We start from the raw sequence: 27,553 nt of genomic DNA, 5'->3' as shown, positions 1-27,553 counted from the left end.
ACCCTCATTCCATAGGCGTGGATTATTTTAGGAAATTTTTCAAGGACCCTCATTCCATAATTTTCATGGACCCTCAGGCCATAGCCGTGGATTATTTTTAGATTTTTTTCAAGGACCCTCAAGACAATAGGCGTGGATTTTTTAAAGATTTTTTTCCAAGGACCCTCAAGGCCTTTTAAGCCACGGTCTCCCCTCCATATAGGCTGACTATGCTGCTACTTTTTCCATTTGCATTGCTACAAATTCGGTCGATATTCTCTGCTCTTCTCCAAAATTCTATGCCTGACTGACAATTTCGAGCAGCAGCAACAGCAAACTCAAACGACCACAATTCTGGCTCTATGTATGTACATGGAGCATTGGTGGTCCTGTGATGCAATGATGCCAGTGCTGGTGGCATCGACCATTGCCTTGCAACGTATGAGTGCGTAATTGGTGCGTTTGGTCAAAAAACGGGCGGCGGGCAGGCAACCCTCTTCGTTTTCGTTGAATGCTTCACAGTCACAAAATTTGGTTTCTGACGTTGATGTTATTATCCTGGATTCGCTTTTGCTCTCTGCCAATTTTTCTCTTCCTGCGTCTTTCTCGCTCTCTTTTTGGTAATTTTTTTTTCGCTGCGATTTTCTCATTTCTGTTGTTGTTCTTGTTGTTTTGCAATCGAACTCACGCAGTACTAACAGGTTTCGCAAATGCATTGTGTGACCACTAACGGCTCGGCTGAGCCTCCCGACCCCCTTTTCCAACCTTCCTTTTTCTCTACCCCTCTATCGTTTGTTTTTGTTTTGTTTTTTTGTTGCCTACCTTTACGCATTTTGTTTCGACATTCAGCTACATTTATCCTGGACTATGTTCGAGGATGATGATGTACAGGACATGTACCAACACGCACATCCTGCATATGGCAATTTTTGCAACAAGAGAGCGAATATGAAACATAAAACAGTTAGTCAGTCAGGATGGCTGGATGGATATCAATGCGTTCGATTTTTTCCTCTCCTCCCCATCGTCCTTGTTGTTGCAGTATTAATGCTGTTCTTGTTGTTCTGTCATTTCTATTTCCGCCGGATATGTTTGTTCAGCGTGTATGGATAGATGGATGGTTGGAAAGATGGATACATGCAGCGATGTATGCAACGTTGTGGAGGTGGTGGCGAGGTTGTTTTACGCACTTCGTATAATTATTGAAGGCCCCCTCCAAATGCTAAAACATACATACACTCGCACATACCTTACCTCCCATCGAATACATAGCCTGGATGACTTACATATGTAGCTCATATTTGTAACGATATGGCCGAACGCCTTTTCATCACCCCTCGTCGCAATCGGTCCACAATTATAATTTCAAATGTAAAATGTGTGGTTAAAGCTGTTATTCTGGGTCCTGACCAATTGCTTTTAGTTGCAGTGCCATTCTCACGTGTAAACGGAGAATGTCGCCAAGTTGGGATTGAATTAGGGTCGATGTTGTATTTTTAATATAATTTTTTATGTAAATTGCGGCACTTGGCAGTTGTTTTTGGAACAAAGAAAATGATTGCATGTGGATCACAAGATAATTTTTGAGGGATTTTTAAACATCCGCCACCCACGAAAGCGGTTTTTTTACAAATATTTTTTAGAGCGCTATCCAGAAATGCGTATTGTCTTAAAAATATTTTTTCAAGGGCTATCCATAAACGTGGATTTTTTAAAAAATATTTTTTCAAGGATCATTAAGGCACGTGGATTTTTTAAAAATATTTTTTCAAGTATCATCCAGGAACGTGGATTTTTTAAAAATATTTTTTCAAGGGCTATTGATAAACGTGGATTTTTAAAAATTTTTTTCGAGGGCTCTTGATAGACGTGGATTTTTAAAAATATTTTTTCAAGGACCTGCTATAAACGTGGATTTTTTAAAAATATTTTTTTCAAAGACCTGCTGTAAACGTGGATTTTATAAAAATATTTTTTTCAAAGACCTGCTGTAAACGTGGATTTTATAAAAATATTTTTTCAAGGACCATCCATGAACGTGGATTATTTAAAAATATTTTTTCAAGGACCATCCATGAACGTGGATTATTTTAAAATATTTTTTCAAGGACCATCCATGAACGTGGATTTTTTAAAAATATTTTTTCAAGGTCCCACTGCAAACGTGGATTTTTTAAAAATATTTTTTCAAGGTCCCACTGCAAACGTGGATTTTTTAAAAATATTTTTTCAAGGTCCCACTGCAAACGTGGATTTTTTAAAAATATTCTTTCAAGGTCCCACTGCAAACGTGGATTTTTTAAAAATATTTTTTCAAGGTCCCACTGCAAACGTGGATTTTTTAAAAATATTTTTTCAAGGTCCCACTGCAAACGTGGATTTTTTATATATATTTTTTCAAGGACCATCCATGAACGTGGATTTTTTAAATATATTTTTTCAAGGACCATCCATGAACGTGGATTTTTTAAATATATTTTTTCAAGGACCTGCTGCAAACGTGGATTTTTTAAAAATATTTTTTCAAGGACCTGCTGCAAACGTGGATTTTTTAAAAATATTTTTTCAAGGACCTGCTGCAAACGTGGATTTTTTAAAAATATTTTTTCAAGGACCTGCTGCAAACGTGGATTTATTAAATATATTTTTTCAAGGACCATCCATGAACGTGGATTTTTTAAAAATATTTTTTCAAGGACCATCCATGAACGTGGATTTTTTAAAAATATTTTTTCAAGGACCATCCATGAACGTGGATTTTTTAAAAATATTTTTTCAAGGACCATCCATGAACGTGGATTTTTAAAAATATTTTTTCAAGGGCCATTTACAAACGTGGATTTTTTAAAAATATTTTTTCAACGACCTGCTCTAAACGTGGATTTTTTAAAAAATAATTTTTAAGGACCTGCTGTAACCGTGGATTTTTCAAAAATATTTTTTCAATGACATGCTGTAAACGTGGATTTTTCAAAAATATTTTTTCAATGACATGCTGTAAACGTGGATTTTTCAAAAATATTTTTTCAATGACATGCTGTAAACGTGGATTTTTCAAAAATATTTTTTCAATGACATGCTGTAAACGTGGATTTTTTGAAATATTTTTTCAATGACATGCTGTAAACGTGGATTTTTTCAAGGGCCATCAATGAACGTGTATTTAAAAAAAAAAAATTCAAGGACCATCCATGAACGTGGATTTTTTAAAAATATTTTTTTAAGGACCATCCATGAACGTGGATTTTCTAAAAATATTTTTCAAGGACCAAGCATGAACGTGGACTTTTTAAAAATATTTTTTCAAGGACCTGTTATAAACGTGGATTTTTTAAAAATATTTTTTCAAAGATCTGCTATAAACGTGGATTTTTAAAAATATTTTTTCAAGGACCTGCTATAAACGTGAATTTTTTAAAAATATTTTTTCAAGGATCTGCTATAAACGTGGATTTTTAAAAATATTTTTTCAAGGATCTGCTATAAACGTGGATTTTTTAAAAATATTTTTTCAAGGATCTGCTATAAACGTGGATTTTTTAAAAATATTTTTTCAAGGATCTGCTATAAACGTGGATTTTTTAAAAATATTTTTTCAAGGATCTGCTATAAACGTGGATTTTTTTAAAATATTTTTTCAAGGATCTGCTATAAACGTGGATTTTTTAAAAATATTTTTTCAAGGATCTGCTATAAACGTGGATTTTTTAAAAATATTTTTTCAAGGATCTGCTATAAACGTGGATTTTTTAAAAATATTTTTTCAAGGATATGCTATAAACGTGGATTTTTTAAAAATATTTTTTCAAGGACCATCCATGAACGTAGATTTTTTAAAAATATTTTTTCAAGGATTATCCAGGACCGTGGGTTTTTTAAAAATATTTTTTCAAGGATTATCCAGAAACGTGGATTTTTTAAAAATATTTTTTCAAGGATTATCCAAGAACGTGGATTTTTTAAAAATATTTTTTCAAGGATTATCCAAGAACGTGGATTTTTTAAAAATAATTTTTCAAGGATTATCCAGGAACGTGGATTTTTTAAAAATATTTTTTAAGAATTATCCAGGAACGTGGACTTTTTTAAAATATTTTTTTCAAGGATTATCCAGGAACGTGGATTTTTTAAAAATATTTTTCCAAGGATTAACCAGAAACATGAATTTTTTAAAAATATTTTTTCAAGGATTATCCAGGAATGTGGATTTCATAAAAATATTTTTTCAAGGACCTGTTGTAAACGTGGATTTTTTAAAAATATTTTTTGAATGACCATCCAGGAATGTGGATTTCATAAAAATATTTTTTCAATGACTATCCAGGAATGTGGACTTCATAAAAATATTTTTTCAAGGACCTGTTGTAAACGTGGATTTTTTAAAAATATTTTTTCAATGACCATCCAGGAATGTGGATTTCATAAAAATATTTTTTCAATGACTATCCAGGAATGTGGATTTCATAAAAATATTTTTTCAAGGACCTGTTGTAAACGTGGATTTTTTAAAAATATTTTTTCAATGACCATCTAGGAATGTGGATTTCATAAAAATATTTTTTCAATGACCTGTTGTAAACGTGGATTTTTGAAAAATATTTTTTTCAATGAACATCGTGGTAATCCACACTTTAGCTCTATGGAAAAGCATCATTGTTTCCAGAGGTCCTTTTCTTCCGAAATAGCTTGCATTAATACAATTTCCAATAAAATTATCTTCATTATCTCGAATCATGCCTACAAAGACCTCTCAGGCCTTCAAGCATTTACTTCGTCGTCCCAATAATGTTCCGGTCATCCGTTTTGCAAGAATTTGTTGTTTTTTCTTTTCTCTTTTGGTAATTTCGTTTTTCTTTTTGTTTTCAATTTTTACGCCCCCCTTTATGGCTTGTAGCTTGCGGGCCTACCTAACCTTACGCACTTTCATGCTTTCCATTATGCTACACACTACACTCGGGCCATCAAAGAGTGAGTGCCTGCAAAACTGAAGATGGATGGATGGTAGCCAGTGCGTGCACTGGCACTTGACTGCATCACTGATGCAGCCCCGATGTGTGCCCTGTTTTTAATTTACATTTACAGCCTTAGAGTATACATTGTTTTTTCCTCGTTTCTCGTTCTTTGGTTCTTTCTTTCCTTTCCCGTTTTTTTTTTCTGTGTTATTTCGTTCTCATTGGGAATTCGTGTAATGGGCTTGTGATTGCTGGCTGCAGTGTTGTTGGGAAATTCAAATTGTTTGTCGGTCATGCACACACACGCACACACACACTTCCATGTTTGATTATTTATGGATTGTTTTCTTTTCTTTCTTTCTTTTTTACTTCCTTTTACATTACTTTCTTCTTTACATGTGCATGCTGTTATTTATAAGGGCAATTTGTTTTTTTTTTTTTGAATTCAGAATTTAAAAATTGAAATGAAGTTTTGAAAAAAAATTCGAGTCCTTGCAAAAAATATCTTTAAAAATTCAAACTAACCTGTTTATCCTAGGAAAATATTTACAAAATAAGGAATTTCTGCTGGTCACTTAAAAAATTAAAAAAAAAATCAACGTTTTAAAAAAATCCAATTTTTTTTTTTGGCATTGAAAAAAAAATATTTAAAAAAATGCAAATATTTGGTTGGTCATTGAAAAAAAAAAAATAAAAAAATTCTGTTGGCTTTTCTGGAAGAATATTCTTAAGACTTCCTCGCTGTTAGTCCCTGAAAACAATAATTTAAAAAACCTGCGTTTTCTTAAAAAAAAAACAATATTAAATTGTTTAAGAATTAATTTTGGGACTTTATGGAATCCCTCTTTAAAAATTAATATTTTTTTAAGAATTAGTTTTCAAAAGTTGTGAATTTTTAAAAAAAAAAATTAGTTGGTGGATTTTATATGGGATTTTTTTTAAATGTCGTGGATTTTTTTAAAAATTATTCCTACTTAGCGAAGTGGATTTTTTTAAAATATTGTTTTTAATTGTTGGATTTCTAACTAAAATATTTCAAAGGAAGTGGATTTGTTAAAAATTATTTTTTTAATTAGTTAATTTTTTAAGAAAATAGTTTTGAAAGGTCGTGGATATTTTTTATTTTGTTTTTAAATTGGTAGATTTTTTTAAGAATAATTTTTCAAACATCGTACATTTTTTTAAAAATTATTCATGAATTATACATGGATTTTTTAGAAAACTATCTATGAATTATGATTGGATATTTTAATAATTATTCATCGATTTCTTAAAAAATATCTATGCAATATTAGTGCAGTTTTTTAAAATAATGCATGGATTTTTTTAAAATTATTCATGGATTTCTTAAAAATTATTTATGAAATATTCGTGGATTTTTTGAAAAATTATTATTATTTATGAATTTTTCGTGGATTTTTTCAAAAAATATTTGTACATTTTTATTTGTACATTTTTTTAAAATTATTCACTGATCATTCGCGGACTTTTTAAAAATTATTCGTGGATCTTTGTTGGATTTTTTTATAATTTATTCGTGGATTTTTAAAAATTTTTTTATGGAATATTCCTTGATTTTTTAAAAGTGAATCATGGTATTTGTGGACTTTTTTTAAAAATTAATCATGGATTCGTGGATTTTTTAAAAATTATTCGTGGATTTTTTAAAAATTATTCGTGGATTTTTAAAAATTATTCGTGGATTTTTAAAAATTATTCGTGGATTTTTTAAAAATTATTCGTGGATTTTTTAAAAATTATTCGTGGATTTTTTAAAAATTATTCGTGGATTTTTTAAAATTATTCGTGGATTTTTTAAAAATTATTCATGTATTTTTTAGACATTATTCGTGGATTTTTTAAAAATTATTCGTGGATTTTTTAAAAATTATTCGTGAACTTTTTAAAAATTATTCGTGGATTTTTTAAAAATTAGTCGTGGATTTTTTAAAAATTAGTCGTGGATTTTTTAAAAATTAGTCGTGGATTTTTTAAAAATTAGTCGTGGATTTTTTAAAAATTATTCGTGGATTTTTTAAAAATTATTCGTGGATTTTTTAAAAATTATTCGTGGATTTTTTAAAAATTATTCGTGGATTTTTTAAAAATTATTCGTGGATTTTTTAAAAATTATTCGTGGATTTTTTAAAAATTATTCGTGGATTTTTTAAAAATTATTCGTGGATTTTTTAAAAATTATTCGTGGATTTTTTAAAAATTATTCGTGGATTTTTTAAAAATTATTCGTGGATTTTTTAAAAATTATTCGTGGATTTTTTAAAAATTATTCGTGGATTTTTTAAAAATATTTTTTTAAATTATTCGTGGATTTTTTTAAAATATTTTTTAAAAATTATTCGTAGATTTTTTAAACATTATTCGTGGATTTTTTAAAAATATTTTTTTAAATTATTCGTGGATTTTTTTTAAATATTTTTTAAAAATTATTCGTGGATTTTTTTAAAATATTTTTTAAAAATTATTCGTGGATTTTTTTTAAATATTTATTTAAAAATATACGTGGATTTTTTAAAAAATATACGTGGTTGTTTAATTTTTTAAATTATTCGTCAATTTTTTAACAATATTGGTGGATTTTTTAAACTATTTATTTAAATTATTTGTCGATTTTTTAAAAAAGATTCGTGGGATTTTTTTTTAAAAATTATTCGTGGATTTTTTAAAAAATTATTCGTCGACTTTCTAAAGATTATTTGTGGATTTTTTAAAAATTTTTCTCAATTTTTTTTTAAATTATTCGTCGACTTTTTAAGAAATATTCGTGGATTTTTTTAAACATTTAAAAATTATTATTTTCACACATTTTTCGTAGATTTTTTATATATTTTTTTAAAAATTATTCGTCGATTTAAAAAAAATAATAGTGATTTTTTTTAAATCATTCTTCGAGTTTTTAAAAAATATTAGTGATTTTTTTTGAAATATTTTTTTAAAAATGAATCGTCGATTAAAAAAATAGTGATTTTTTTTAAATATTTTTTTTAAATTACTCGTGGATATTTTAGATTTTTTTAAATTATTCATGAATTTTTTTTGAAATATGTTTTTAAGAATTATTCATGGACTTTTTACAATATATTCATGGATTCGTGGATTTAAAAAAATATCGTGGGTTTAAAAAAATATATTTTTTTAATTTATTCGTGGATTTTTTAAATATTTTTTAGTTTATTCGTGGATTTTTTAAAATATTTTTTAATTTATTCGTGGATTTGTTTAAAATTTTTTTTTTAATATTTTTTAATTTATTCGTGGATTTTTTTAAATTTTTTTTTAAATATTTTTTAATTTATTCGTGGATTTTTTTTTAAATTTTTTTTAAATATTTTTTAATTTATTCGTGGATTTTTTTAAATTTTTTTTAAACATTTTTTAATTTATTCGTGGATTTTTTTAAATTTTTTTTTTAAATATTTTTTAATTTATTCGTGGATTTTTTTAAATTTTTTTGAAATATTTTTTAATTTATTCGTGGATTTTTTTAATTTTTTTTAAACATTTTTTAATTTATTCGTGGATTTTTTTAAATTTTTTTTTAAATATTTTTTTAATTTATTCGTGGATTTTTTTAAATTTTTTTTAAATATTTTTTAATTTATTCGTGGATTTTTTTTAATTATATCTTTTTGGACTTTTTTAAAAAAATGTTATTAAAAATTATTCATGGATTTTTTAAAAATCATTCATTTAAAAAATGAATTAATCGGGGATTTTTTAAAAAAATATTTATGAATTATTCGTGGACCTTTTAAAAAAAATGTATGAATTATTCGCGAATTTTTTAAAAAAATATTAAAAAAATGTTTAATTATTCGTGTTTTTTTTACTTATTTATAGATAAAAAATATTTTTTTATGATTTATTCGTGGATTTTTAAAAAAATACTTTTTTAAAAATTATTTATTAATTTTTCGTGGATTTTTTAAAAAAATTTTGGAATGTTCGATTTTTTTTAAAGTATTTATGGATTTTTTAGAAATAATTCATGGATTTATTTTTAAATTTTTATATTTTTTATATAATTTTTATAATTTTATATATTTTTATTTTTAATTTTTGTTAATTATTGTTTAAAATTTAGTGGATTGTTTAAGAATAACTGATTAAAGTTCATAGATTTTTTTAAATTTCTTCTAATTGATTATTCGTGAATTTTTTCAATTGTTCTTGCTTAGCGACGTAGATTTTTAAAAATAATATTTTTTTTAATCCCCGATAATCCTTAGAACCCTATATACTCCCCCACCCCCTTAATGGACTTCCGGCCCTTTAATCTCTTCTCGACTTCAATTTTATCTATTGCATAATTCCCTGGATTTGGTTGGTGACGATTATCAGCAGTTCATTTGGCCAATTGGTTTGAGGTCAATTGGCAAATTATGAAAATCAAAAAAAGGAACAACAACAAAAATTGAATTTTTAATCTAACTACAACAAATAACAATAACTGTACAAAAAACCACGACTATATATATCACACAGCTAGGTGTGGTCTTTTTATCCAATTATCAATTCAGGGGAAACAAAACCACCGATGCCACCATCGTCATCATCACCATTAGTGCCCCTCTGGGAGGCAACATTTCTTCCCACACATTATCCTTGTGAGAGAAATTATATTTTTTGAAAAAAAAATTATATTTTTTGTTGTTGTTATTAAATAATTTCGAAAATGAGCAATAAAATGCATTCATTATTGTTCGTTGCAAGGTATGACAGGAGGTGTAGTTGGTATGCACTGCTCGAAATCCCCGAAAAAAAAATAGTTTGGTGTTGTGTCAACACAACACCATGGCTGCTGTTGTTGTTGTTTTCATGCGTTTCGCTCATTTCCAATTTGAATATCGACCCATTGTCCATCCGCCACAGCATAATGGCGGAAAATCGTAGTGACCACCAAACCAAGCCTCCACAAAAATAAAGCCACAGCCAGCCAATAGCCATAGTCATTCCATTTGAATTTCCATTCCCGGGTCTTTGTAGTTTCCAATATCCACCCAACCACCCACTGCCAGCCTTATTCAGTTATTCAACACCCAAAACTCCTCCTGAAACTAATTAAACAAATTAAAATTCAATGTGTGAAAATTAGAGTTTGAATAAAATGATTCCGTTGTTGAGGACACCATTGCTGGGTTGGGGTTACATGGAGGAGGAGGTGAAGAATGCTAGTAAGTAATTAATGCAACGAGTGGATAAATATTTGAATATTGGAATGGAGTTGGGAAGGCGGGTTTTTTGTAATTTCCCGAATATTTCAATGTGGTTTTGAATTATTTTTAATTTATTTCAAAAAAAGGCGGGTATTTCAATGGATTTTGAAGTATATAGACATCGATTTAATAAGTGGAGATATTTTGTCCAAATTCCTCCCACACAGACTCCCTGCCATCACCTTAGTCATATTAAACATTCTACCTTAACCTCCATGTATACAAAAGTATGAATTTAAATAACCGACTTCGATTCTTACAGCCCCTAGTTCTCAGATCGTGGATGTTCTACCTTTCTCCTTAACATTCATGAACATAACATCAATGCCTTAAGCTTTGTCTATCAGCATTTCTTGGTGGAGATATTTCATTTTCAGGCTCCATTTATACAGACCTGTCTGCCCCGACCTTCTTGTAGAAAAACAAATACACCCACCAAATCGACTGACCAGCTTCTTATTGTCTCTATAGTCTATCTACCTTCAAGATCGTCAATGGAATAAACCCCTTTCTAATGCCAATCTACATGGGGACAGGGGCCTTAAGCTTTGTCTATCAAAATTTCTTTATGGAGATATTCCATTTTCAGGCTAAACTTCGTCTATTCCAAAAAAAAAAACAGTAAAGGCCGACCTTATTGCTAATTTAGTAGAGCTCCGTATATTTGGTGCACAATTAATTTGAAATCGGATAAAGATTTGGGAAAGATATTTCTGAGCTGTATTTGATATATTTCCCTGAATATCGTTGTTACGGAGTGCATATTACGGCTTTTGGTAACAAATATAACAAATCGGATGAACAGAATATATGGGAGCTATAGCTATATCTGCACCGATCTTCACTAAATTTGACATACTAGCATCTAGACTCAATTCGGCCGTATGTGCCAAATGCCATCCAATATTAGACGTTTGGTGCACAATAAAAGCAAATCGGACGAAGTTATATATGGGAGCTATATCCAAATCTGAACTGATCTAGATAAAATTTAGCAAATGTATTTCTGAGCTGTATTTGATATATTTCCCTGAATATCGTTGTTACAGAGTGCATATTACGGCTGTGGGTAACAAATGCAACAAATCGGATGAACAATATATATGGGAGCTATAGCTATATCTGAACCGATTTCTATCAAATTTGGCATACTTATTTTTAGGACTAATTTGGTTGTATATGCACCCCACCCCTTTCTAAATGCCCGTGTACATGGACACTGAGGCCTTAAGTTTTACCAATCAAAATTTCTTAGTGGAAGGATGCTCTTCAGTGTCCCTCTATACAGACAGAACTGTCTGTATTCAGTTTCCTCATTTTGATAATACTGCTCTATCATCCATCTTTAAAAAAATCTGTAAATGGACTAACTGGTTTCTTCATAGACCCTACCCACCAAATCGTCGAAGTACTACACCTCTCTCTAATGCCCGTCTTCATTGATACCAATGCCTTAAGCTTTGCAAAACAACATTTCTTAGCAGAGGAATCATTTTCAATTTCCCTCATCAGCTTCGTCATACCTAACATCCTGCTCTATCTTCCACCTTTTCACAAAAACAGGCTCTAAATAGACTAACTGGCTTCTTCATAGCCCCCAACTTCCAATCAAAATTTCAACATCCTGTCTTATCCTCCATCATTTCAAAAATAAAAAAAAACATGACCTAAATGGACGATCTGGTTTCTCTATAGTTTCTACCCTCCAGATCGTCGATGTCCTACTCCCCTCCTCAATATTTATCTATGTAGACACCAAGGCCTTAAGTTTTTGTTTTCATTCCAAATTTTTTAGTAGATGTATTGCCGTCATGCTTTCTCTATACAGACATCTCTGCCATTAGCTTCGTCATATTCAAAATCCTGCCCAATCCTCTATCTTTAAAAAAAAAAAAACAAGTTAAAAGCAGTAAGTTCGGCCGGGCCGAACTTTGAATACCCTCTACCATTTGGAACGAATTTGGAAATAAAATCCTGAAAAAATTTTGATAAAATTTTAAAAATACCGAATATTGCCGTTATGTTGGTGCCTATACGTCGTGGACCCACACAGGCATTATTTGTCATTTTCGGAGCTTGAAATAAACGCGAATAATGTAGCTAAAATCATCAAAGTATAGAATATAGGAAGGCACCGTTATATCGGAGCTGTGCGAAGACCTGAACCTGCGTAGACAATTTTTTGTCATATTCTGTAGCATCCATTACGAACTTCAAATACGACATTTCAAACAACTTCGGTGAGTATTGTACCTAAACTCGTCAAAATACCGAATACAGGGAGGTACTGGTATATGGGGCCTATACGAAGACCTGGACCTGCATAGACAATTTTTTGCCACAGACTGGAGTTTCCATTACGAACTCTAAATGCGTAATTTGAAAAAAATTTGGTAAATAAAGACGCTAAAATCACCAAAATACCGAATATAGGGAGGTACCGTTATATGGGGGCTATACGAAGACGTAGACCTGAACAGACAATTTTCTGTCTTAGGCAGTAGTATCCATTGCGAACTTCAAATACCAAATTTTGAACAATTCCGATTAATAATGTCCCTAAAATCATGAAAATACCCCAAATATCGGGAGGTGCAGTTATATGGGGGCTATACGAAGACGTGGACCTGCACAGACAATTTTCTGTCTTAGGCTGTAGTATCCATTTCGAACTTCAAATACCAAATTTGAAACAATTCCTGTGAATAATGTCGCTAAAATCATCAAAATATCGAATATCGGAGGTACCGTTATATGGGGGCTATATGAAAACGTGGACCTACATGGCCCATTTACGAACTTAACCTGCCTACTGTAAAAATAAACCCGTGTGCAAAATTTTAGCCTTGTATCTCAATTCATTCGAAAGATAGCGTGATTACAACAGACAGACAGACAGACAGACAGACGGACAGACAGACAGACGGACAGACAGACGGACATCGCTAAATCGACTTAGAATTTTACGCTGATCAAGAATATATATACTTTGTTGTGTCTGACATGAGTATTTCGAGGAGTTACAAACGGAATGACAAAGTTAATATACCCTCCACAGTATGGTGGAGGGTATAAAAACAGGTTCTAAATGAACTATTTGCCTTCTTTATAGTTCCTACCATCCAGATTGTCGAGGGTACTCCGTCGTACTACTCCCCTGCTACATAATATTTATCTACAGACAGCAAGACCTTAAGATTTTTAAACCTTCAGCCATATGGCTAAAGAGGGTACATATCATTTGATACGTCGAAAACGTGTCTCATCGAAATAACGATTTTAGACCTTAGGTCTCTTTGGACCAAATCCGTTTTTTGGTATTTGGAGTCGATCTAGAGATGTCCGTTCGTCTGTCTGGCTGGCTGGTGCACACAATAACTCTCGATGAAAGTATCCGATTTGATCCAAACTTAGTACATCGTAATATTATTGTCAAACTTTGATTGAGTTCGGAAATGGGCAATATCGGCCCACTCCTTCTGCTACCTCCTCCACAAAATGTCAACATTTTCAAAGAAAATATTTTACTGCACAGCTAATCCGATTTTGCCTCAATTTTGTAAATCCTGATATGCGCATCAGTTCAAGGTAAGGTGCGAAAATGAATAATATAGATCCACCCTTATAAAATGCGATGATTTTAAATTATACACATCACATATTTTGTTAACCCAAGGACTGGTGTGAAGATGGAATACATCGTTCCACGCCTTCAGGTATCTCCACCACAAAGGGTCAGCATTTTTAATGTCAATGAAGCTTTTTAAACAAGAATCTAACAACCGATTCAATTCATACAACACAAGATCTGTTTTAATTATGGGTTAGACGGGCCATTCCTTCTATTACCTCCTCCACAACGGGTCAATGCTGAAGCTCCTAAAACGCGAAACTAACATCCGATTTCATTCAGACTTGGCAAATCTCAACATTTCTACCAACACAAGATCTGTTTTAAAGATGGTAGAGATAGGAATATTCCTTCTGGTACCTCCCCTACAAAGAATCAACGTTTCGAATGACCAAAACGATTATTAAATCCGGTCCTCTTCAAATTTCACACATGCCAATATTTTTACAAATACAAGATCTGCTGTGAAAATGGGATAAATCGGTCAAAACCCACAAAGGGTTCAGGAGGAAAAGAAAACTCCCATAAAACACGAAGTAAGCGTCCAATTCTCATCAAATTTCACAAATTCAAACATTTTTGCTAACGCAAAATCTGTTGTGAAGATGATAGATATCTACCAACCCGGTCTGGTACCTCAACCACCAAGGGTCACAATTTCCAATACTTATATGTCATAATTGCGAAACAAGTCAGCGATTCTATACGTCTTGCATTTTCTTTCTTTCTTTATTCAATTAATTCTTAATACTAAAGCTTCCAAGGCCAAATTCTAAATATTTTCCTTCGCCAAAAATCTGATATGAACATGTAATTTATCGGAATTTATGATTTCGTATAATATTGGATATATATAGCAATTTTTTTATCTATATTAGATGAAGTGAAATATTTCGGTCCGCTATATCTGGTACCTCACACCTATTTCCACCTTTTCCAAAAAGTTGCACGTATCTCATATAAGTAGACGATATAGTCCAAATATGACACGGTGTAATATTTATATCAGTGTTTCGATCGTTAAGTCGTTCAGGTGTTGAAAAATATAGCGGAAAACATCCAAATCTACAATTCTAAATTGGTTTAAAAATTCGAGGATTTCGTTTCTAATATCCATAATTTTTGTTCTGATATCCATTTAAATATAATTTTTTAAAATATTAAAAATTCACGAGATGGTCTTTAGAAAAAAAGCCAGGTAATCCTTTAAAAATGGTGGCTGAAAGACACCCTGAAAAAGACGTTGAAAAACATAGGGGAAAATCCAAATCAACAATTCTGGCTCTGGTTTCGTCTACAAAAAATTATACATAGGAAATGAAGTATTCTGGCCCTGATAAGGTTTAAAACAGATATTTTTAAAAATCCTTAAGATTACTTTTGAAGTAATGCCGATTTTGGATAATATGAATTAAAAATTATTTAAAAAATGGAAGATTTCGGTTCTAAGAACCGAAATATTGTTTTTGGTATTCATTTATAAAAAATTTTGAAAAATAAGATGAAAAAATCACGATTATAACACAGGTGGTCTTTAGCTAAAATGTCTAGAAAATTCTTTAAAAATGACGGCTGATGATATCCTGGAAAAGTCTACGATTAAGGCTCTAAAAATCGTTGAAAAACATAGCGGAAAACATTTAAATATTCAATTTCATCCACAATTTTGTTTCTGATATTCGTTTGAAAAAAATTTTTGAAAAAAAAGTCGAAAAATCCACGACATAACGCAGATGGAGTTTAGAAAACATTCCTAGAAAATTCTTTTTAAAAGTATGGCTGAAAGGTATCCTGAAAAAGTCTACGATTAAGGCTCTAAAAGTCGTTGAAAAAGTATGTTGAAAAACATAAAGAAAAATCCAAATCTACAATTGTGATTTTTGAAATAATCTTAAAAACGAAGGATTCTGGGACTGATATGACTTGAAAATAAAATTTTTTTAAAAAGTACTTAAAATTACTTTTGAAATAATGCCGATCTTGGTTAAAATGAATTAAAAAATTATTTCAAAAAAAAAAAACTCGAAGATTTCGATGCGAGGATTCCACAAATTTTGTTTGTGGCATTCATTTAAAAATATTTATTGAAAAAAGCTGAAAAATTCACGATTATCCAGATGGTCTTTAGAAAACATGTCTAGAAAATTCTTCAAAAATGATGGCTGAAAGATATCCTTAAAAAGTCTACGATTAAGGCTCTAAAAGTCGTTGAAAAACAAAGAGGAAAATCCAAATCTACAATTCTGGCTCTGATTTTTTAGTTTAATAATCTTAAAAAATTAAGTATTCTGACAATCATGTGGTTTAAAAATAAATATTTATTAAAAGTCCTTAAAATTACTTTTGAAATAACGCCGATTCGGGCTAATATGAAATAAAAAATTATTTAAAAAATTGAAGATTTCGGATCTAACAACCCATAATTTTGTTTCTGGTATTTATTTAAAAATAATTTAAAAAAAAAAGTGGAAAATCCATGATTATCCAGATGGTATTAGAAAACATACCTAGAACATTCTTTAAAAACGATGGCTGAAAAATATCCTGAAAAAGTCTACGATTAAGCTCTATAAGTCCAAATCTACAAATCTGGCCGTAATTTTTGAAATAATCTTAAAAACGAAGGATTCTGGGACTGATATGCCTTGAAAATAAATATTTTTTAAAAGTACTTAAAACTAATTTTGAAATTACGCCGATATGAATTAAAAAAAAATCGAAGATTTCGGCTCTAAGAATCCACAATTTTGTTTCTTGTATTATTTAAAAATAGAACAGTGTTGGCTTGTTTGTTCGGGATACCGTAGTATGTTGTGGTTGCAAAATGGTTTAAAAATAATTTTTGAAAAAAGGTTAAAAATCCACGATTATCCAGATGGTTTTTAGAAAAACCTACGTTTGTGGCTCTGGTGGTCCTTGAAGATCAACGTGAAAACTTTTTTTTAAAATCCTGATTGTTTAAAAATTTTCCAAAGTACTTAATCGATATTTTTTTAAAGGTCCTCGGGATATTGAAAAAATGTTTTTTAACAAAATTCACGTTGGATACTCAGAAGTTTCTTAAAAAATATTTTTGAAGAATCCACGTTGATTACTCAGAAAAAAATATTTTTTAAATATCCATGTTGGTCACTCTCATAGTCCATGAAAAAATATCCACATTGTTAAGACCTTACAAAAATATTTAATAAATTCCCGTAAAATGTGCAGAACGTTCTTATCTAAAGAATACAAGTTGAAAGTCCTTGAAAAAAATATTTTTTTGAAAAATCCACATTGGCTTGAGAGATGGTCCCTGAAAATGTACTTTAAAAAATCCACGGTCTGTCTACTTAGAAGGTGCTTTAAAAATATCTTTAACATTTCCTAATTAACAACTCAGTAGGCTACTGAACAAAAATGAATAATCCAAAAGCTCCTTAAAATTCCTTTGGACTTTGGAATCAGAAATTCATTTTGATCGCAAAAATGCTACTTTAAATATTTTCAAAAAATCCACGTTCATTACTCTGCTATTTCTCCAGATACGAAATTGAAGCCCATTGACAAAAAATATTTGTAACGAAAATTTGGGGATGTTAACTTGACAGAAGACCCCAAGTTGAAATTCATTATTTCATTAAGTCAACTAAGACTCGTTAAAATAAAAAAAAATTATTTAGAATTTAAGAAAAAAAAAATATTTCATAATTTCACATACCTGAACCATTTTGAAGTCCTTTTAAATATATTCGCTGGTAATTCCGCCAAAAATATATAGTGTAGTTGTTGTTGTTCACAACACAAGTAGCTGCAGCAAGTGTTACGACGAGAAGTCAATGTCAAGTCCAAAAACTGAATTTCCTTTGCCGGCAATAAAAAGGGGAAGGGTCTACAGGCAATTGGAAACGTTGGTTATATTTTTTTTTACAAAAAAAATTGCACTATTATTATTCTTATGGGTTTTCGCTTAATCTAAGACATATAAAATTTAACACTTGTTTTGTTTCATTGATTTATTTAATTTATTTACAATGTAAAATATTGTATTTTTCAAGATATTTTTAAGTATAAAACACTAATTTGTGCACGAAATTTACAGGGATTCTTGTATTTTTATTTATTCAGAATAATTTTTCTTTACAACACACTTCTTTTGTTTTGTTTTGATTACGACCAAGTAAGTTGTGAGTTATGTGGTAAAGGGGGAATGAATATTTTAATATGCCTCTTCTTCTTCTTATTCTTTAAATTACACAAACAAAAAAACACGTGCTAAAAAATATGTTGTGTTTTTCTTATTATTGGCCACGGCTCACTCACTCTCTCTCACGCGTTTTTTTCTTCTTCCTTTTCTTTACAACTAAAGAAGTTTGAGGGTTATATTTTTGTTGTGTTTTTTATTATTATTATTATTTACAAATATTATTGATTATTGCAAAATATTTTTGTTTTTTATTATTTTATTAAAGCCCGTTGAATAAAATTTATGTTTTATTTTTTTAATGTGAATGAAATTCTACAAATTAGCGCGTTGTTGTTTCGCGTGCTCTCCCGTCAAAAGTCGAAGACAAAAACAATGCAAAAACGGGCATAGGGATACGTAGGTCGACTTTTGATTAATCGTTTGAAAAGCATAAACATCGATGTTGACTTTGATCGGTGGTGAAAATTGCAAAGTTGATTTTTCAGTAATCGATTTGCAATTTTGAGATAAATGATTTTTGGCCGATTTTTCATTTAAATACGAGGCAAACATCAGGAGTGTGCTTAATTAACAATAACATAAAAGGCGGGGAATAGGTAGTGTCCTCGGCAAATTTTACATGAAAAATTGAAGAAAATTGGCGCTTTTTCTGGCCAAAGTATTGGAATGTGATATCCTCCTGAATTTCAATAGCTCACTGGTATATAAAACAGTTTTGTCCACTTCTACCTTCCATTGAGCCCTTAAATTTCATTGTCCTAAAAGCATGTTTATAGTATCACATTTCTGGATCTAATGGTTCTTAAAAAATATTCTTTAAAAATGCACGTTTATTTATTGAATAAATATGTTTAAAAAAAGAGGTTTGAAAATACAGGCTTATATATTGGGTAATCCTTAAAAAAATTTGTTAAAAAATTCATATTTATTGCTTCGGGGGTCCATAGAAAAAAATATATTCTTACTTACCTTGCTGGTCCTTGAAAATCTCTTAATAAATAAATTAATTTTCAGTTTGATTTATCACATTTATTTAAATTTGAATTTAATTATATACACAGAAAATACTTGAAGTTTTATCTCAATTCTAGTTCTATCTAATTTTGAAGGCATCCATTGTAGGCTTCAATTTCTCGTATTAGTTCCGAATAATTATTCAACATTGTCTTCCATTCCTTGGTGAACACAATACTGGCCAGATTCAATTTAATGTAATGAAAACATCGTTTCTTTAACGTCAACGCCGAATGCTGATCGGCCAATACCAATGTGGGCAAGACCGTTTCATTCGATATCTCATTGTTGAGGACCATTTCGCACAAGCACTTCAGCTGTTCCACATCATATTTATCCGCTGCTGCCAGTAGTTCGCCGGCCATACCCTCAATGTTCGGCGCACTATCCGAGTACATAAAGATGAGCATTTCTTTGATGACCACCGGTTCAAAATCATTGATGAGTATTTGATTGGTTTCATTTTCGGTCATTGTTTCGTGTTCAAACATGGCTGAGAAGACACTGCTACGTAGACTTAATATGGCCTTGTGGGCATACAACTCCTCGCCCTGGACAACTAAGGTGACATCGCTAAACTTGCCAGAATCCAAAAGTTTGGCCATGCGTTCATGCAGCGCCGAGCCGGCAATTTTCAAACCCTCCCACGGTGAACTGTGTATGGCATCAATCATAAGGGTTAGCTCACATCTCAGAAATAGGTTACCATTTGTTACTAGACCCCGTGCTGGACTGCGTAGCTCGGAGAGAGTAATTTTCCTTGGGAATACCAAAGAACCCTGGGCCGATCCATTGCCATTCCATTTTCCCAGCGAATCATCTATGCAGCCATTGGGTTTTAATATTTTAAATTTGATTTTGAATTTAACACAAGACTGATTTGAGGCAACCATTTTTACCAGCAACACAACGTAGCCCTCAGCCTGGCTCATAACAATTTGCCATCGGATTTGACTGTCTTTGCTGGCGGGCGGAAAAATCGGCGATTCCACTTGCGACTTGAACGAATTAAATTTTTCAATTTTCCACACATACTGCAGACGAGATACGGTGACACGATCGCAGAACCATGATTTTTTGGTTTTATCACTTGATGATCGATGCAGAGAACAGTTGTTGACGGCTGCTGCTATTGTAGAGGATGGTGATGTCATGTCACGGCGGTGTCTGAAAGAGAACTGTTACGTTGCAACAGCCATTGCTTACCCACTTTAGAATATGGAAATCAGGGCAGGTACAATGGAGTGAGTAGGGAAATGAGGTTGACAGGTAAGAATGGATTACTAAATATGGTGGCATTTCCAACAGCTGCAATTTGCTAATTGTTCTTGGAAGGATGCGACAGACCTTTTTTGGAAGAATTATTAGTTTTTCATCAACATATTTTAATTTAATTAAATGTAAAAAAACTATCTCAATATTCGTTTTTAAAATCGAATGCATCTCATCAATAGGCTTGGATTTTTTGAAGAATATTTTTCAATACCCGACCCAACGTGGATTTTTTAAAAAATATTTTTTCAACATCCATCCCAGCAATAAACGTGGAGTTTTTAAACGTGGATATTTTAAAGAATATTTCCTAATTCCGTTCCAAGGCCTATAAAAGTGGGTTTGTGATTTGGTTCAAAAATCGCAAATTTTCAAAATATCATCCCAAAAGTTTTGCATTTTTTTCTTGTTTTATTTAAGGACAAATAATTTTGTGATAAAACATGATTTGATTTTTCATCGAATACTGAAATACATATGTTTCCAGGCAACGAATTAATAACGTAAGCTACCTGTTTCTGAAAAAAAAAAAAAACACAGGTAAGCTCATGCCAATTCTTTTATATGTGCCTTTGAAACAAAACATTTTCCTTTTAGTTTTATTCGGACATTTGCCATAGCACATTTGCCTTGCCGTTCCCAACGAAATCCTATGGCATCCAATTCCAATACAAAGAGGACCTGCATTCTACACCACTGCCCCTCCGCAAAGCGGCCAAGGATCGATGAAGGCGATTTTTGGTTTTGTGACCGAATCAAAGTCAGCAAATTCGCCTATGTCTGGAAAATAGAAAATTTCAATTATTTCAATGGTGAGACCATCTCCCCCATATTTACCAATGAAAAATCCAACGACATCAAATGGCAACTGGCCATAACGAAAATTGGCAAGATTGTCATATTAAAATTGAAATTGGTATGCTGTGATCAATGCCAGGTGAAATTTAAATTCCGGGGTTCAATGGAAAATCGAAGTGGACAAACTTGTTCCAACATTGGCAAGGATAATCTCTATACGGCTGTGGCGAAAGATGTCTTTATATTTCCGCGACCCATTGAAATTGAGGAGGACAGCCAGGAAGATCCCACAGACGACAATCTCTCGGTACGTTGTGAAATCTGTGTGATTGATGATGTCATTGATATGCCACTAAATGATTTTTCCATTAACTCCCACGATGAGGCGGATCTATTCCAGAATATGGGCAAACTTTTAGAAAGTGGAAAATTCAGTGATGTCACACTGATGGTGAGCGGACAAGAGTTGAAGGCCCATAAAAACATATTAAGCATGCGCAGCGAAGTGTTTGCAGCCATGTTTGAACACCAGACCATGGCGGAGAACAAATCCAATTGTGTTGACATTAATGATTTGGACCACACAGTGGTGCGGGAAATGCTTACCTTCATCTATACAAATCAAGCACCGAATGTCGAAGAAATGCCCATGGATCTATTTGTGGCAGCGGATAAATACTCCCTGAAGAGACTGAAACTAATGTGTGAAATAATATTGAATCGTGAACTGACATGTGACACAGCGCTGACAATACTTATTTTGGCCGATCGTCATAATTCCGAAATTTTAAAGTTAAGGACAATACATTTTATAAAAACAAATTTGGATGCGGTTATGACGAGCAAAGACTGGCACACGATGACTGCAAGGTATCCTCAATTAATAGAAGAAATTCAAAACTATAATGGCTGTGTTGAAAGAAATTGAAATCTGAATTTGATTTGGTTAATAAAAAACAGTTATTAAGTATTACCGAATTTTATTAATAAAACATATTTTAAGTCTTAAATCTGCTTAAAAAAAGAAAAACTAAAACCTAAAAAATCTAATATCCTTACCAAACTTAAATTCTTAAAAGATTACCTTTTAATATCCTTACAAAAAGAGATTTTAAATATTTATTTTCGATTTAGATTGCTCCGATAGATTTTAATATTTCGTCTTAAAATTCTATGCAGATAGCCTTTGAAAAATTATTTCCCACGTTGATTGTGCAATTAATACAAGTATATTTTTTTGATTGCGTTGGAAAGCGCTAGACAACAATTGATTTGATTGTTCTTAAATACTATATTAAAAATATTCTGAAAACCGCGTTGCTCTATCTGATAATTTTGTAATCAAAAATCCTTCTTGACTGCTTCGCCAGGCTCTAAGTTTAATCCTTTGGAGTTTATTCCAGTTTGGTACTTTGTTTATTCAGGTCACTTGTTGATCCCTAACAAAGGTTGCCGCTCCCGTGATTATACTGTTTCAAAATGTAATTTTCAACCTTTTTAGTGTCTTCAAATTCTGCACCAATGGCCTTAAGAAATATTTAAAAAATTTGCACATTGATTGTCCAAGTCCAATCAATTCAAGTTTATTCCTTTGATTGCCTTGGAAAGCACTAGACGTCATTTGATTGTCTCTAAATACTATTTGAAAAATTCTCTCCAAAAACCCATGTAGCTCGTTCTGATGATATTGGAAAAAATGATGTTAATACAGATGATTGGAAAAATATTCTTCGAAGAATCTCAATTTGATCCTTTGTAGTTTATCCAGTTTGGCGCTATGTTTATTCAGGCCACTTTTCGATCTGTTGATCCCTAACAAATGTTGCCGCTCCCGTAATTATATCGTTCCAAAATGCAATTTTCAAACTTTTTAGTGCATAAAAAAACATTTGCTTGTGTTTTATAACTAATATTTGTAACAAGGGATCGAATTTCTTAGAAAATGGTCTCATAAAATAAATTTATTATTTTTCAACTTGAACTATCGATCTCTATTTCGGGATATCAATTCACGAGGAATGTCAAGTATTTTCTTATAGGACGTTTAGAAAAGCCTTCAGGAGCTAAGATTGTGACAACAGATCAAGATCTGTCTGGATTTAGGCAATTTGTGTTTCTATCTTAAATTCCCCAACAAAAATGTCTTCAATTTAAAATCCGCATCCACATAATTGTACCGCCAGCTCTAAGGTATTTACAGATTTTGATCCCATATCTCAAAGAACTTGTTTATAATACATTACTAGAAGATTTTATTGAGTAAGTCAGCTCCGTACGAATGGTTTTCCTTCCTATTTGGTATCCACGAAGCGTCTACTAGCTTGATTACTGGGCATTCTTAAACATGTTTTGATTGGTTGAAACATATTTGCCGCAAAATTGAAATGCCATGGCGAATGTATGTTTTTCGCCTTAGATGCTTATTTTGACATTTGAGGGTACCACAAAAGTTGCTTTGTTGTAGCAATTCGCTGATGCGGTTAATTGTTAAATCTACCTTGGAAATGTTTCATTACATTTTCTGCCGATTTATATGGTGTTTGCAGATCTGTTTTTGTTTATTCTCATATGGTTATTTTCAATAATCCTATATTCTTGTTCTTCATTATCGCCTTTTTGCCGTTTTCTAGACCCTGATTTTAGGCCACGAACGATTCTACTTGTTGTTATATGTGCATCCATATGTCTTAACGCAACGGAACTTAATGGACTCACAAACTGTAACTATTTCTTATCGTTCCCTTCAGTGAACAGTTCCCTTGAACTAGTTCGTTCCGCAACCTCACATCTCTAGTTACAACAATAAAATAAAAAACAAAAAGAAAAGGAAAGAGGTTTAGCTATTTTTGGAATTTTGGAGAAGTTTTCGAATTCCAAAGTACCCAAATTCAAGATGAGTAGCAAACATGTTTACTCTACGACGAATTTGACAGACGTCCAATTGAAGGAGCAGGGCAATAATCTATTCTCGGCAAGGAAATATGATGATGCCATTAATTGCTATTCCAAGTGCATAGTAAGTGGAAGACATCTTCCGTGGTTAACTTGGAAGAAATGTACAGTTTGGGATTTATATTAATAATGACCTTTAAATTTTGATCACCCTAGATCAAAAATCCAAATAATGCCACCTATTTCACAAATCGTGCCCTGTGCCATCTTAAATTGAAACGTTGGGAGTTATCTTGCCAGGATTGTCGTCGGGCATTGGACATAGATCCGAATATGCTAAAGGCACATTTCTTTCTCGGCCAATGTCTAATGGAAATGGAACTCTACGACGAAGCCATAAAACATTTACAAAGGGGTAAGTGTTTTGTTTTTATTATGGTAATAATTTTCTCTTGGAATCATTGAATTTTGTTTGTTTTCCGTGTATTTTGCTTGTCCAAGCCTTTGATTTGTCCAAGGAACAAAAACAAAACTTTGGCGATGATATAACCTCTCAGCTGCGTTTGGCCCGCAAGAAACGTTGGAATGTCCTGGAGGAGAAGCGTATTTGCCAAGAAATTGAGCTGCAAAGCTATATAAATAGGTATGAAATAATATTATTATGAGTTTCAAAACAAAAAAATTTGAAAAACCCATACTTGATAGACAAAAGAAGTAGCCAGGATAAAGATAATGGGTTGTATATTGCCAAAGAACTTCATCAGTGAGGTACAAAGCCATATAAATAGGTATGAATTAATATGGTATTTTCGAATTGCAAATTCAGGAATTTTAAAAACCTAAAGTTTATAGACAAAAAAAGAAGTAGCCAGGATAATGGGGGTTTCTTTCCCCAAAGAACTTCATCAGCAGGGAGACAATATTGAAATCTTATAAAATGACTATAGTTCAGTCTGTGGTTAGCTATACGGTTTCAGTGTGTTCTCTGGATGTTAGTGTTGCTCAGAGGAATCGATTTAGACATCAGTGGAGCCTTTTATTGAGGAGACATAAAATCTTCACATGCTTTCATTGCAGTATCTCTTCGGGTGTTCTCGTGGGAAAAGAATAACTTAAATGCTACAGAGAGAGAGAGAGAGAGGTCTAAAGCTATAAGATGCATAGTTTACCAGTAGGCAGGTTCAGTTCGTAAATAGGCCATGTCGGTCCACGTTTTCGTATAGCCCCATATAACGGCACCTCCCGATATTCGGTATTTTCATGATTTTGGCGACATTATTTACCGGAATTATTTATAATTTCGTACTTGAAGTTCGTAATGGGTTCTACAGCCTATGACAAAAATTTTTGTATGCAGGTCCAAGTCTTCGTATAGCCCCCATATAACATTGCCTCCCGATATTCGGTTTTTTGATGATTTCAACAACATTATTTACCGGAATCGTTTCAAATTTCGTACTGGAAGATCCAAATGGGTACTACAGGCTATGACAAAAATGTTCGTATGCAGGTCCACGATTTCGTGTAGCCCCCATATAACATTACCTCCCGATATTCGGCATTTTCATGATTTTAGCGACATTATTTACGGGAATCGTTTCAAATTTCGTACTGGAAGATCCAGATGGGTACTACAACCTATGGTAAAAAATTTTGTATGCAGGTTCAAATTTTCGTATAGCCCCCATATAATGGCACCTCCCGATATTCGGTATTTTCATGATTTTAGCGGCATTATTTACCGGAATTATTTATAATTTCGTATTTGAAGTTCGAAATGGGTACTACAGCCTATGACAAAAATGTTCGTATGCAGGTCCACGATTTCGTGTAGCCCCCATATAACATTACCTCCCGATATTCGGTATTTTCATGATTTTAGCGACATTATTTACGGGAATCGTTTCAAATTTTGTACTGAAAGATCCAAATGGGTACTACAACTTATGGCAAAAAAATTTGTATGCAGGTTCAAATCTTCGTATAGCCACCATATAACGGTACCTCCCGATATTCAGTATTTTCTTGATTTTAGCGACATTATTTACCGGAATTATTTAAAATTTCGTATTTGAAGTTGGTAATGGGGGCTACAGCCTATGAGAAAAATTTTCGTATGCAGGTCCACGTCTTCGTATAGTCCCATGTAGCGATTTTCAATTAAGTGGCAGTTTTCGCATTTTTTTGAAAATTTTCAAGTTTCTTTCAAATGGTGGAGGGTACTTAGCTGCTTTTTTACTTGTTTTTAAAATGCATTTATTTATTCTTAGGTTTTTATACATCCTTATATTTTTATTGACTAATATTCGAATTCTTCCATAAATTCCCAGGCTAATAAAAGAAGACATGGAAAATCGTTTGGCCAAACTGAAGCTAGATGACAGCACAAGTGAAGACCAACTAAAAGAAAAGCAACAAGAAATTGAACAAGAATGTGTGAGTAACTTATTTTTATAGATTTTTTTTAAATAACAACATTTCATTTTTCCCCCAAATGTTTAGGATGATCATATCAAGGAGTTGAATAACATCTTTGCCAAAGTTGATGAACGTCGAAGGGTAATATTTAAATAAAGAAAAATTAAAAAAAAATAAGTAAGTATTCCCATTTTATTTGTCCTTTTGCAGAAACGCGAGGTACCCGACTACTTGTGCGGCAAAATCAGTTTCGAAATCCTAACCGATCCTGTCATAACACCATCTGGCATTACCTATGAGCGTAAAGATATCGAGGAGCATTTACAACGTGTTGGCCACTTTGATCCGGTGACACGTGTCAAACTAACACAAGACCAATTAATACCGAATTTTACAATGAAAGAAGTGGTCGATGCTTTTATTGCCGAAAATGAATGGTCCTTGGATTATTAGATGTTAGAGCAAACAAAAACCCCTAGAATTCCCCGAGTATTATATTGATACAATTTTGAGAAATTTTACTTTCATTTGATTTCTTTGAAAAGTTAAAATTTTTTTGATACTTCTCAATTTTATTATATTGGATATATGTAATTAATACTATATTAGATATTTTAAAGATGATTTCTTTGGAATCATTTCTTAACTTTTTGCAAAATTTGCCATCACCAAATTATGCAAATATGTATTTATGTATTCGTTTGTTAGATTAGTTTTTCCTTATCACTCTGGTTCACTAAATATTCCTCCTAACTTCAATTGTTGACTGGTTTTACAATTAGATATCATATAGGAAATAAGCAATAAAAATACACACACATATTGATTTCTGAAGATGTAATGTGAAATATTTTTTGATTTAAATTCGGGAACTGAGAAGACAATCAAATTGCTTACCTAAAAAAATTACTACTCGAAGATTTCTGATGCAACAAAAAACTGTCCCTGTCTCGCTACAGGAATTTAGGAACAATCTTAAGTCAAAAGCACTGATTTCCTACTTCTTTGAAGATGAAAAACCGTCTAAATGGGGAAAAAAAATTCAAAAATCCCAGTATTTTGCCTTACGAACTTGACAATACGTGGTGCATTAACTAATAATCAATGGCAGCTTCATTGATTTTCTTTACAGTTTGAAAGCCTTTGAAGGTTGTTTCTCGATCTAGTAATCCCTGCA

The 27,553-nt window shown here is 31.8% G+C and overlaps 4 protein-coding genes across 4 annotated transcripts in view; 2 read left to right on the top strand and 2 right to left on the bottom strand.

Moving 5' to 3' along the window:
* The window catches only part of LOC101888019 (neuroguidin), a 224,175-nt gene extending 205,761 nt beyond the window's left edge, over positions 1-18,414 (bottom strand). Inside the window, exon 1 of the mRNA XM_059126080.1 lies at positions 17,497-18,414. Within this exon, the coding sequence (XP_058982063.1) occupies positions 17,497-17,505 (9 nt within the window). The 5' untranslated portion in view covers positions 17,506-18,414. The remainder of the gene's footprint in view (positions 1-17,496) is intronic.
* A 575-nt stretch (positions 18,415-18,989) lies between these two features.
* On the bottom strand, positions 18,990-20,240 carry LOC101893944 (speckle-type POZ protein-like). Its single transcript, XM_005188805.2, has one exon. The coding sequence runs from the start codon at positions 20,148-20,150 to the stop codon at positions 19,080-19,082; it is 1,071 nt and encodes a 356-aa protein (XP_005188862.2). The 5' UTR covers positions 20,151-20,240; the 3' UTR covers positions 18,990-19,079.
* Positions 20,241-20,841: 601 nt separating this feature from the next.
* Positions 20,842-22,036, top strand: LOC101894118 (speckle-type POZ protein). The gene has a single exon (XM_011296394.3). It carries the CDS (start codon positions 20,921-20,923, stop codon positions 21,992-21,994), a length of 1,074 nt encoding a protein of 357 aa, XP_011294696.2. The 5' UTR covers positions 20,842-20,920; the 3' UTR covers positions 21,995-22,036.
* Positions 22,037-23,793: 1,757 nt separating this feature from the next.
* Positions 23,794-27,217, top strand: LOC101892745 (E3 ubiquitin-protein ligase CHIP). Its single transcript, XM_005188797.4, has 6 exons — positions 23,794-24,082; positions 24,175-24,373; positions 24,460-24,601; positions 26,289-26,394; positions 26,461-26,517; positions 26,587-27,217. Exons 1-6 carry the CDS (start codon positions 23,960-23,962, stop codon positions 26,827-26,829), a joined length of 870 nt encoding a protein of 289 aa, XP_005188854.1. The 5' UTR covers positions 23,794-23,959; the 3' UTR covers positions 26,830-27,217.
* The last annotated feature ends 336 nt before the right edge of the window (positions 27,218-27,553 follow it).

The sequence above is a fragment of the Musca domestica genome, unplaced genomic scaffold (assembly GCF_030504385.1).
Source record: "Musca domestica strain aabys unplaced genomic scaffold, Musca_domestica.polishedcontigs.V.1.1 363, whole genome shotgun sequence".
Taxonomy (NCBI): domain Eukaryota; kingdom Metazoa; phylum Arthropoda; class Insecta; order Diptera; family Muscidae; genus Musca; species Musca domestica.
The sequence above is the reverse complement of the archived record's forward strand: the minus strand, read 5'-3'. Positions and strand labels throughout refer to the sequence as shown.